General features: G+C 45.8%; 1 protein-coding gene across 1 annotated transcript in view; it reads right to left on the bottom strand.

Moving 5' to 3' along the window:
* The window catches only part of GPR107 (G protein-coupled receptor 107), a 71,388-nt gene that overhangs the window by 46,864 nt on the left and 12,033 nt on the right, over positions 1-12,491 (bottom strand). Inside the window, exons 2-4 of the mRNA XM_025932858.2 lie at positions 1,291-1,413; positions 908-958; positions 574-653 (exon numbers count right to left, since the gene is read on the bottom strand). Coding sequence (XP_025788643.2) covers positions 574-653; positions 908-958; positions 1,291-1,413 — 254 coding nt within the window. The remainder of the gene's footprint in view (positions 1-573; positions 654-907; positions 959-1,290; positions 1,414-12,491) is intronic.

The following is a 12,491-nucleotide window of genomic DNA, read 5'->3' as shown; positions in this document are numbered from 1 at the left end:
AACTTGCCCAAGAGTGGTGAGGCCGGAAGCAGCCGGGCGAGGACCTGACATTCTCACTCCGAAGCTTACATTCCTAGTGACCACACGGCTCTCATGAACGTATTTTCCCCCTTAGTGTCTAAAATGTGTTCAACGAATTGGCGCACAAGGGAAGTGGAGCGAGGGGTAAGAAACCAAGTAAGATGTTAAAGGGAACTCTGGGAGGGCATGTGAGGGGCAGTGGGCACTATGTGTGGCCTGCCGAACGTGCATTCCCTCCCTTCTCCCCGCTCAGCAGACCCCGTCCTGCCAAGGAGCCAACGGTTGCCTGAAGCCTTCCCTCCTCTTCTCTAAGTCACCCGTTTCTCCGCCCTACTTCCTCTCTATATTGCTGTGACCACGTGTATTGCCCTTGGGTCTCCGTCATTAATCTGCACGCTTCTCGGGGGCGGCGCCTCTGTCCCCCTCATCATGTTCTTGACGTCCTGCCTTCGGCCCAGTATCTGGTAGACGCTCCGCGAATGTCAGCTGAGCTACCCAACTCCCCCTAAGTCTCCTCTAGGATGGGACTGAAGGAACACTGCAATTACTTACTCGCTTCTGGAGATGTCTAGGATTAGAAGGGTGACGGAGATGGACTTTTTTTTTAAAATACAGTAATTCACATCTTCATCCTGAGAAAGGAAGCCCCGGGGGTACATCATCTCATTCACTCACGTCAGAATAAGAACAGAAAGTTTTCAGGACCAAGGCAAGCAAGTGACCCGTGCTCCGCCCCAGACCACACAGCTGTGGGTGCTCGGAGATGCCAGGGAGTCAAAGCAGCCCCCACCGCCAGGAACACAGCACTGACAAAAGCAGGAGGCTCCCACCCGGCGTCTTGGGCTCAAAGTGATGAGGGGAACCGGGTCATACAAGGGATGCTCACCAGGTAGGAAGAAAACCCGTCATTCTTTGTACGGTACAGGCTGAATCCAATCTAAGAGGGGGAGGAAAGGGCAGAGGTAAGTGTCCACACAGTGCTTTGGCATCCACACCTTTCTTACTCAAGGAGCAGAAAAGGCGATTCTTTGGCCTAGCCTTCTCTTGGTCTTCTGAGCATTCATTTTGTAAGAAGCAACCCCAGTTACGAAAAATTATTCAAGAATTACAACTTAAGTGTTAAAAAATAAAACTATCTGATGCCCACCCCCCAAGTTTAATTTTCTCTACATTGGGATACTTCATATTTAAGTGGGGGGGAGGGGGGGTGAAGCTCTCATCTACACAACAGAAACGGGTAAAGCCCTTGACCTCCTGGAAGGCACTTACGGTTGTGTCCTTGTCTGTGGCTCCTTCAGGTTCATTCACTGAAAGGCTACTGACATTAACCACCATGTACCCGTCCTTGAAGAATCCAAAGGTGTTCAGATGAACCTTATGCCTCACATCGTCCTAGAAAGATTTGCCGTGGTGGAATTAGTCAAAGGGAGAAGTTAACTTGATTTATTTAACCTATTTATTGCTTGAAAAACTACAGTATCTAGCTAGCTAGCTCACGTTTCCGTATACTTGGCAATATACACAATACATATACCTTCCTGCTCCAAAAGCTGAAGCAGACTCATCAGAAATTCGTAAGATATCAACAGTTTTGCAGAAAGAGGCATACAATAGATTCAATTCATCCCCGTGCATTTGTAAGGGCCCCAGGGGCAGACTTGGTGGTCAAGCGGAATGTGACTCCCCGGGAAGGAGGAACAATGTTTTAGTCATCCTCACAAGCTTCCTGCTAAGCACAAGGCCTGGCATCAGGAGGCACTCAGAACATGATGGGGGAGGGGAAAAGTGGCCAAAGGTGCTGCGAGAATACACTCATTTATTTTTTTTTTTTTTTTTTTTTTTTCAACGTTTATTTATTTTTTTGGGACAGAGAGAGACAGAGCATGAACGGGGGAGGGGCAGAGAGAGAGGGAGACACAGAATCGGAAACAGGCTCCAGGCTCTGAGCCATCAGCCCAGAGCCTGACGCGGGGCTCGAACTCACGGACCGCGAGATCGTGACCTGGCTGAAGTCGGACGCTCAACCGACTGCGCCACCCAGGCGCCCCTACACTCATTTATATAAATCTTCCTATGAGAGTTTTATGCACCTACCCGGCTCCTCCCACTGCGGGACGATGAAGGACACCTGACATTATTTTTCTGACCTACGATACAATTTTTTAACATCTGCATCTAAAATGATGTCACACACGATGGGGTTTCAGGAAACAAAGCCTTATGCAGCAGGAATCCAGGCACTAGCCGGGTGGAGGGCGATGTCTCGGACACAGGACAGCCCTGAGATCTGCTGAAACTGCGACACGAAGGCAGGTGCTACCACGGCCGCCTGAAGCCATCTCAAAGTTGGGATTCCAATCTCAACCAAGTCAATACATTTTAAGGCCAAAAGAACAAAAGCTCCAGGGAATACTTCTAGAACGGAGGCTCCATGAAGACAGTGCATATTGGGTAAGTCAGGAGTTTTATGTTGAGCATCACTTGCCTAAATCTGGGCACCTTCAGAAGCTAACAGTTATTAATTAGGAAGCTTCTAGATGCAAGGCACTAAGCCGAGCACTTTTCTAAATCCTGCATTTGGTTCTTCCTCCAATCTGCACAGTCCTTTTTGCTACTGTTTGCTTCTGGCTCATGTTTTTTAATTCTACCCTTTGTTTCTTCCAGTTTTAAACATAAACTACATTACAATCCACTGAGATGCTCTGGGGGCTCTAATTCTGCTTCCGGTGTTCTCTGTTGGCTTTCACAGCCGGCTCTTTCTTCACGCGAGTGCTAATTTTCTCTCTAGACTTGGGTCTCCCGCACATCAGAGGGAGTCTAAAATCGCAAACCCCAAAGGCCTCGGAGGAGAGGCTGTGGATCGGTCTACAGGATTCAAATCATAAACTGGGGGCGCCTGGGTGGCTGGGTCGGTTGAACGTCGGACTTCGGCCCGGGTCACGATCTTGCCATTCGTGAGCTCAGGCCCCGCGTCGGGCTCTGTGCTGACGGCTCGGAGCCTGGAGCCCGCTTTGGATTCTGTGTCTCCCTCTCTCTGCCCCTCCCCTGCTTGCACTCTCTCAAAGATAAATAAACATTAACTTTTTTTTTTTTAAATCATAAACTGTAACCCCCTACATGATAGCTAAAACACTTTACTGCCATTAGGAGGGTTATGTTTCCTAGCCCACTCATCAATTCAAGGACTATAGCTCTGAGGGTCCTATAATATTAGGGGCTAAGGAGAGGGACACAGCTCCAGCCACACCCTGACCACCCCACCCCCTCTGCCTCCTTTCACCCCAGGCTTTGGCTCCAGAGGCTGCAGCTTCCCCACCCCCACCGTCTTTTTTTTTTTGGCCTCTAGGAATTTCCCTAATTTTCCTAGGAGCCAGCTGTGCATTTAGAGAACGTCGCTGGACTCCCACTCCCGGGTGGGACAGAGTAGCCTGCAGCACACGGGAACTCCCAGGGAGGACAAGAGAAGCAGAGAAGATATTAGAAGTCATCCGCTGGAAGGCTCGACCACAAAACCCAAAATGCTAAAGCTCACATCCTTTTTCAGGATTCTAAGAGAATGATGTGAGTGCCTCTTTTCTCAATGCTCCCGAAGGCACAAGACTAGCACAGTCCTAGATGCACAGGAGAGAAATCAATTCAACTCCATATGACGGATGCCTCAGGGCACTGCGGTTTCAGGCTCTGGCAGGATCCCCAGAGACAGAATGAATAAACAAATTCCTGCCCCGAGCGGAGCCTCACAACAGAGCACTAAGCTAAACGAGCCTTATCGACGCAGGCCGCCTTAGGTACGATCCATTCAAACACAGGGCAATTGTCTACGGGAATAGTCAGGTGAGGGGGATCCTTGGGAGGAAGAGACTTCAGTGGCTACAGGAGGGGGTCGGAAGGAGCTTCCGGAAGTGCTTGGTGACACTCTTGTGGTTGCACAAGTGTGTTTATTTACGTTGTGGAAATTCACCAGGTTATGAGCCAATAATGACTATTTTTTAGCATGTGTATTATACACGAAGGTTTAAGTCCTACAAGTATGCTTGTGCTAATTTATCCAGCATTTAGATGCTACGTAGCAAAATGGAAGCCTGGTTTGTTTGGTTTTTTTTTTAATTTTTTTTTTAACGTTTATTTATTTTGGGGACAGAGAGAGACAGAGCATGAATGGGGGAGGGGCAGAGAGAGAGGGAGACACAGAATCGGAAGCCGGCTCCAGGCTCCGAGCTGTCAGCACAGAGCCCGACGCGGGGCTCGAACCCACAGACTGTGAGATCATGACCTGAGCCAAAGTCGGACGCTTAACCGACTGAGCCACCCAGGCGCCCCTGGAAGCCTGGTTTTAAAAAAAAAAAAATGCTTAACTCATTCAGTCCACCAAAGATATTTTCTGCGTATTTGGGGGAAAATGTTTCAATAGCAAGCTTAGAACAGTTGTTTTTCTATTTAAACATTACATTCCTTTATTGTTTTTTCTCACTTTTATATTAGCATTTCACTTGATAAAACACTGCCACAAAATACATGTTTTTGAATAATTTTATTTTTGCTTTTTATTTAGAGAGAGAGCGTGCATGTGCACGCGCGAGTGGAAGAGGGCCAGAGGGAGGGAGGGAGGGAGAGAGAGCATCCCAAGCCGGCTCCACGCTATCAGCGCAGAGCCTAACACGGGGCTCGATTCCATGAACTGCGAGATCGTGACCTGAGCCGAAATCAAGAGCCGGACGCTTAACCGACTGAACCAGCCAGGTGCCCCTCCATTATTTTTTAAATTATGGTAAAAATACACAAATCATCATATTTAACATACACTACGGCTACTTATAATGCAGAAACCACATTTTGAGAAATACTCCTCTAAAATCTCCAAGTTTCCTTTTAAACATTCGCAACAGCATCATAACTCCACATTTTCCACACCTTTCGAGAAACGGGTTACGGGCCGAGGGCTTTCCCAGGGCATCCCATCCTCACCCAGCCCAGTGTGATTCAGAGCGGCAGCTCCACGGTAGAGACGCAGACACAGGTTCAGGGGTGAAATCGTGGCCCAAGACGACAGAGACGATCAGTGGTAAAGCTGGGATTGCAACACAGATCTGACGGGAAAGCCATTTTCACCCTACTGCCTCCCAATATGCAAAGGTAATCACGACATGATATTAAATGCAAACTGGACAACCTAGAAGAAATGGACAAATTCCTAAAAACACACAACTTCCCAGGGGCGCCTGGGTGGCGCAGTCGGTTGAGCGTCCGACTGCAGCCAGGTCACGATCTCGCGGTCCGTGAGTTCGAGCCCCGCGTCAGGCTCTGGGCTGATGGCTCAGAGCCTGGAGCCTGCTTCCGATTCTGTGTCTCCCTCTCTCTCTGCCCCTCCCCCGTTCATGCTCTGTCTCTCTCTGTCTCAAAAATAAATAAACGTTAAAAAAAAAAAAAAATTAAAAAAAAAAAAAAACACACAACTTCCCAAGGCTGACTCCTAAAGAAAGAGAAAATCTGAACAAACTAACAATGAGTAAGGAGACCAATCAAACAGGAAAAAGAGTTGAGGCCAAATTAACAGCCACCCCTCTCAACTTCTTCCCAAAAAAACCGAAGAGGCAGGAGCATGTCCAAAGCCATTTTACAAGGCCAGCTTTATCCTGAAACCGAAGCCATATAAGGACACTACAAGACAAGAACAGTAGAGGCCAATATCCCTGATGAACGCAGACGAGAAACTCCGTAACACGATACCACCAAACTGAACTCAACAGCACATGGAAGGATCATACGCCATGATCAAGCGGGATTCACCCCCAGGATGCAAGGATGGCTGAATATATGCAAATCAATAAATGTGATACGTCACAATAACAAAATGAAGGGAGAAAAAAATCCTATGATCACCTCAATAAACGCAGAAAAAGTAGTCAACAAAAATACAACATCATTTCATGATAAAGACCCTCAACAAATTAGGTACAGAAGGAACGCACCGCAGTACACTACAGGCCGTATAAATGACAAGCCCAGAGCTAACATCATCCTTAACAGGGAAAAGCGGAAGATTTGTCCTCTAAGCTCGGGAACAAAATAAGGTTCCCCACTGTTACCGTGCTTATTCAACACAGTACTGGCAGTCCTGGCCAGAGCAATCAGGCATGAAAAACAAGTAACAGGCATCGAACTACAAAGGAAGATGTAAAACTGTCACTATTTACAGATGGCATGCTATTTTATATAAAAAACAGTAAGCTTCCACTGTTAGAACTAATACGTGAATTCCTTAAAGCTGCAGAATACAAAAATCAATAGCACTGAGGTGGCTCAGTTGCTCAAGCGTCTGACTCTTGGTTTCGGCTCAGGCCACGATCTCATGGTTCGTGCATTTGAGCCCCGCATCGGGCTCTGTGCTGGCATCTCGGAGCCTACTTGGGATGCTCGGTGTCTCTCTCTCTCTCTCTCTCTGCCCCTCCCCCACTCATACTGTCTCTGTCTCTCTCAAAATAAATAAACTTAAAAAAAAAATCAGTGGCATCTCCATACATTAGCAACAAAGCATCTGAGAGAGAGAAAAAAAATTTTACAAGCATCAAAAGCAATAAAATACTTAGGCATAAGTTTAGCAAAGGAAGTGATAGATCTATATATACCCTGAAAACCATAAAAAAAATGATGAGAGAAACTGAAGACAGAAATAAATGGAAAAATAATCTGTGTTCATGGATCGGAAGACTTACTATTGTAAAAATGTCAATACTATCCAAAGCAACTTACACATTCAAGTCAACCCTACTAAAATGCCAACGGCATTTTTCATAGAAATACACCAAACAACCCCAAACTCCTATGGGACCACAGAAGACCCCAAATAACCAAAGCACTCTTGAGTAGAACAAAGCTGGAGGCATCACACTGCCTGGTTTCAGAGTCTATTACGAAGCCACAGTGATCAAAACAGTGCGACACTGGCATGAAAACAGAGGCCAATGGAACAGGACACAAAGGGCCCAGAAATAAGTCCACACATGTATGTCCAACTGATGTCTGACAAAGCGGAGGACAGTCTCCACTGCAAATGGCGCTGGGAAAACTAGATCTCTTCACGCACGAGAATAAACCGGACCCTTTCTCACTCCATGCACACACATCAGTTCAAAATGGACTGAAGACTCAAACGTAAGATTATAAACCGTAAAACTACTAGTAGAAGAAAACATAAGAAAAAAACTTCTTGACACTGGTCTGGGCAATGACTTTTTGGGTAAAACCCAAAGCACAGGCAACCAAAAAACAGCAAGAACAGACAAATGGGGATTGCATCAAACTGAGAAGCTTCTGCACAGGAAAGAAAACGAGAGAGTGAAGAGACAACATTTTGAAAGGAGAGAAAATATTGGCAAATCATGTATCTGATACCGGGCTAATACCCAAAATACATGAGGATCTCAAACAACTCAACAGCAAAACAAAAAAAAACCAAAAAACCCGAATAACCTGACTTAAAAATGGGCAAAGCATCGGGGCGCCTGGGTGGCTCAGTCAGTTAAGCGTCCGACTTCGGCTCAGGTCATGATCTCACGGTTCCTGAGTTCAAGCCTCACATCGGGCTCCGTGCTGACAGCTCGGAGCCTGGAGCCTGCTTCCGATTCGGTGTCCCCCTCTCTCTCTGACCTTCCCCTGCTCATGCTCTCTCTCTCTCTTCCTCTCTCCCTCTCTCTCTCTCTCTCTCAAAAATAAACACAAAAAGGGGCGCCTGGGTGGCTCACTCGGTTGAGCAGCCGACTTCGGCTCAGGTCGTGATCTCGCAGTCAGTGAGTTCAAGCCCTGCATCGGGCTCTGTGCTGACAGCTCAGAGCCTGGAGCCTGTTTCAGATTCTGTGTCTCCCTCTCTCTCTCTGACCCTCCCCCGTTCATGCTCTGTCTCTCTCTGTCTCAAAAATAAATAAACGTTAAAAAAAATAAAAAAAATAAAAAAAACACCAAAAAAATTAAAAATAAAAAAAGTGTTCAGTATTACCATTTGCCAGTACCATCTGTACGACCTGCACCTAACCTAACCCCCATCTCTGTTTTAAGTTATCGTGTCGCTGTGTCAAATAAGGTGTGTGTGGAAGGCATTGTGCAAACCCTATTTTACTATACAAACCGTAGACACATGGACACTTTGAAACTGGAAGGAACCAGGAAGGTCATCCATTCTAATTGTTCATTCAACTTCATTTGATTCGATGCAGTGTAAATAAACCAACATTCACATGATACCACTAATGGCTGAGGCCCCAAACGTGAAAAACACTCAGTCCCAGCAAAAGCGGCCAATAGTCGGTTCTGAGTGCAGAGGGATACAAAAAACGCTCCTTCCAGACCTGGGTACTCTGGGACAAATGCCCCATCCGTTCCGTAACTCCTATGCCAGAGTGCTCCAGCCAGCGTCTGGGGAGGAGGTAGGGGTGAGTCAGAATCGTCACATTTCTCCCTCCAGACACTCTCCTAGGAGGAGCAGTGAGGTCAGTCTGACTGGATGAGGAAGCAAAAAGGAGACATGGGGCGGGGCGGGTGCCAAAGTAGGGTGAGAATGACAATATCAGACACAAAGAAGATTTAATTACATTTTCAACAACCACACTTTTTTTTTTTTTTTTTTTTTTTGGTAAGATTTTAAGGTAAGCTCTACACCCAACATGGGTTTCGAACTCACAACCCTGAGATCAAGAGTCTCGTGCTCCAACTAAGGCAGCCAGAAGCACCCGCCCCCATTAATTCTGTTAGCACTGACACAGCAGTAATGTCTGTTTCCCCAAGGATTTCAGAGACTGCAAACACTTGACCTTGTAGCCAGTGCTATGCTAAGAGCTTTATCTACCACCACTCATTTTTTTTTGGGTTTGTCTGTTCATTTTGAAAGAGAGAGAGTGAGCATGGAGGGAGGGGCAGAGAATCGCAAGCAGGCCTCCGCTGTCAGCACAGAGCCTGACACGGGGCTCGATCCCACAAACCCTGAAATTATGACCTGAGCCGAAGCCAAGAGTCAGATACTCAACCAACTGAGCCACCCGGGCACCCCTACCGCCACTCATTCTCATCGCAACGCTACATGGCAGGTGTTATTATGTCCATTTTATAGATGAGGAAATAGAGGCTCAGAGTGGTAAAACTTGCTTAAAACCATGACGTCAGTAGGCGACAGAGCCAGTTTTCAAACTCAGGTTTGTTTAAACCCCAACCTATGGTTTTAGCCACCTCATACTTATTACAACCAACCAACCAGTCTATCTTTTGTTTGTTTTGCATTTTTTATTATAGGAAATTTCAAACCATCGACTCACGGTCCACTTTGTTCTTCTGTACTTCTCCCCACCCCCAATCTCATCTAAATAGGATCTCACTCCAATCAATAGATTGGATTCAACAGAATCAAATCCTAGATGTGCTATCATTTCATCCATTAATATTTCAGTGTATGTTTGATGAGAACGTCTTTAAAAAACATAACCATGATAACATGGCATATTCGTAACCACAATAAACTGCTTATCAAGTCAGGTGAACAAGACTGTTCACCCACGAGACGTTTACAGGAACATAAAACACAGGGCTGTTCTCAGGTACTTATCTCTACGGCTGGTTGTAAACTCCTGCTCTCCTAGTCGACTTTTATTATCTGAAATCAGTGGAAACACAATTACAATCTCCAAGGCACTAATGCAAATAAGGACCTAAGCATTACTCTGACGACAATGATGAAGACACAACAATGATGAAGAAACAATCTAAAAAACGGGTAATTTGTTACAGAGGATCCAATTAGAGAAAATGTGGCACCGGCCGATTATTCTGAGTTATTTCAGATTATTCTAAATGGGTTGTCTCTATTTTCAATAAACTACTTGTAAAATTAAAACTTCATCGTATCACTATCAAAGTTCTAAACCAAAACTTTACCCAAAAAGTACACTTTAAAATGTGCGGTTTCAGGGCATGATTACGGATGCGTACGTTTCCCCTCTTCTTCCTGTTTCCTGTTTGCACACACCTTTATTTTTACCACAAAAGTTTTCCTCGCATTTAAGAGTATATACGTGCCGAGAAGTAAACTCGTATTGAAATAAGTTTTCCTAAAATTTCTGGTTTACAGAGAAAGTCTGAAATTAAAAGACAATAAACACGCTTGAGATCCTCAACGTCACCAAGAGTCAACACGAAATGGCACCTTTCTCTTATCAGGTTGGTAGAAGTTAAGACCTACAACGTGATGCCTTGTGATGCATGTGTGCAAATAAACACCAAACACTTACACGCCACTTGGCGGTAGTGTGAACTGACAGAACCTTGTCCATACAGGGCTCTTTGGAACCTTCCATTTAAAGTAATCCCATGCCTAGGAATCTACCCCCACAGAAATACTAGAGCTGAAACATAAAGATATTTCTACAAGAATATTCAAAGCAGCTCTGTTTACAATAGCTAAAATCAAGCAGTCAAAATGCAGTATAAATTTCTGCCAACAAACAAGTGATTTCTATCAATGCTGAGTCCTCTTTACAATGAAGAATTATCATAGTGGTTAAAAAGAAGGATGTAGGCCCGCGTATACCAACATTTGAAAAAAGACTGCAAGAGAGGGGCGCTTGGCTGGCTTATTCAGTAGAGCAAACACTTGATCTCAGGGTCGTGAGTTCAAGCCTCCTGTTGGGCAGGGAGCCTACATACATACATACATACATACATACATACATAATTAATTAATTAATTAATTAATAAAGCGAGCCTGTAATATAATAAAGAAAAAGATGGGGTGCCCAGGTGGTTCAGTTGGTTAAGAGTCTGACTCTTGATTTTGGCTCAGGTCATGATCCTCGGGTCGTGAGATCAAGCCCTGCATCGGGCTCCGGGCTAAGTGTGGAAACCTGCTTGAGATTCTTTCTCTCCCTCTCTCTGCCTGCACCCCCCCCCACCCCCCGCAAATAAATAAGTAAACATTAAAAAAAAAAAAAGAAAGAGACAAGGCCATTCATTGAACAGGCACTGCCCTAGGCTGTGAGAATGGAGCACTGAGTGAGGTGAACAGAAAGTCCTGCCTTGTTGAGTTCCAGTCTAGTGGAGAGAGGAGACGAGAACACACGCACTGTGAAGGCCACGGTCTATCAGTCCGTGAGGAGTGCACCAGCAAACAGCACCGGGTGGGGGGCAGGGCAGGCCACTTGGAGGAAGGTGGTCCTGGAGAGCTTCACTGAGAAGGCACCGTAGTGAGGGCACAGGCCATGTAGACGTCAGCGGGAAGGATGTTCTGGACCTTGGCACGGAGCTCGGTGGACTGAGGACAACAAGACACCGCTGTGGCTGGACTTTGGCTTAGAAGTCACCAAAAGGCAGGGCGCCTGGGTGGCTCAGTCAGTTGGGCATCTGACTTTTGACTTCAGTTCGGGTCATGATCTCACGGTTCATGAGAGTTCGAGCCCCGCATGGGGCTCTGTGTTGACAGCATGGAGCCTGTTGGGGATTCTTTCTCTCCCCTCTCTTCTGCCTCTCCCCTACTCGTGCTATCTCAAAATAAATACATTTCTAAAAATTAAAAAAAAAATTTTTTTTAAATGTTTATTCACTTTTTGAGAGAGAGAGAGACAGAGACAGAGTGTGAGCAGGGCAGGGGCAGAGAGAGAGAGAGAGAGAGAGGGAGGGAGACACAGAATCCCAAGCAGGCTCCAGGCTCTGTGCTGACAGCAGACAGCCCGACGCGGGGCTTGAGCCCACAAACCGTGAGATCATGACCAGAGCCGAAGTCGGACACTTAACCGACTGAGCCACCCAGGAGCCCCCTGACCTTAGATTTTTATAAAGTGTGATTATGCCAAAAAAAAAAAAAAGAAAGAAAAGAAAAGAAAAACGGAAACCTACAAGTGGGGAATGTACAGATGAAGATCTTTAAAGTTATGTAGAAAAACGTGGAAGGACACAAGGAGGGTGAGAGGGTGAGAGTGGTTAAGTCTGAGGAAGCCGCCCACAGGGATGGGGAGAAGAGAGGACTCTTCACCACGCCCGTCGTCCTCTTGTGTTAGACAAGCTTTTGGATCAGCAAAAAGGAAAAGGTCACCTGTCACATGCTAAAAACTATTTCCCTCTTTCAAATGCTTTACAAAAGGTAATTGTAACTTGAGCTGTTCTAATGTGTACTTACCCAAATGAAAATCTGGTTTTCTATAAACTATGCCTCCGAAAATGAAGCGTTATATTCAAAAAATCATTTTTATTTTACCTTTGAGTGAGAGTTAGGATCGTTTTTACAATCAAATGTTAACTTTTAAAAATTATAAATGACAGGGGTGCCTGGCTGGCTCAGCTGGTAGAGTGTGCGACTCTTAATCTTGGGGTTGTGAGTACGAGCCTCATGTTGGGTGTGGAGCCTACTTAAAATTTAAAAACAACTGTTTTGGGGCGCCTGGGTGGCGCAGTCGGTTGAGCGTCCGACTTCAGCCAGGTCACGATCTCGCGGTCCG

Source organism: Puma concolor, chromosome D4 (assembly GCF_028749965.1).
Source record: "Puma concolor isolate L17-30 chromosome D4, mPumCon1.1.hap2, whole genome shotgun sequence".
NCBI classification, from domain to species: domain Eukaryota; kingdom Metazoa; phylum Chordata; class Mammalia; order Carnivora; family Felidae; genus Puma; species Puma concolor.
The sequence above is the reverse complement of the archived record's forward strand: the minus strand, read 5'-3'. Positions and strand labels throughout refer to the sequence as shown.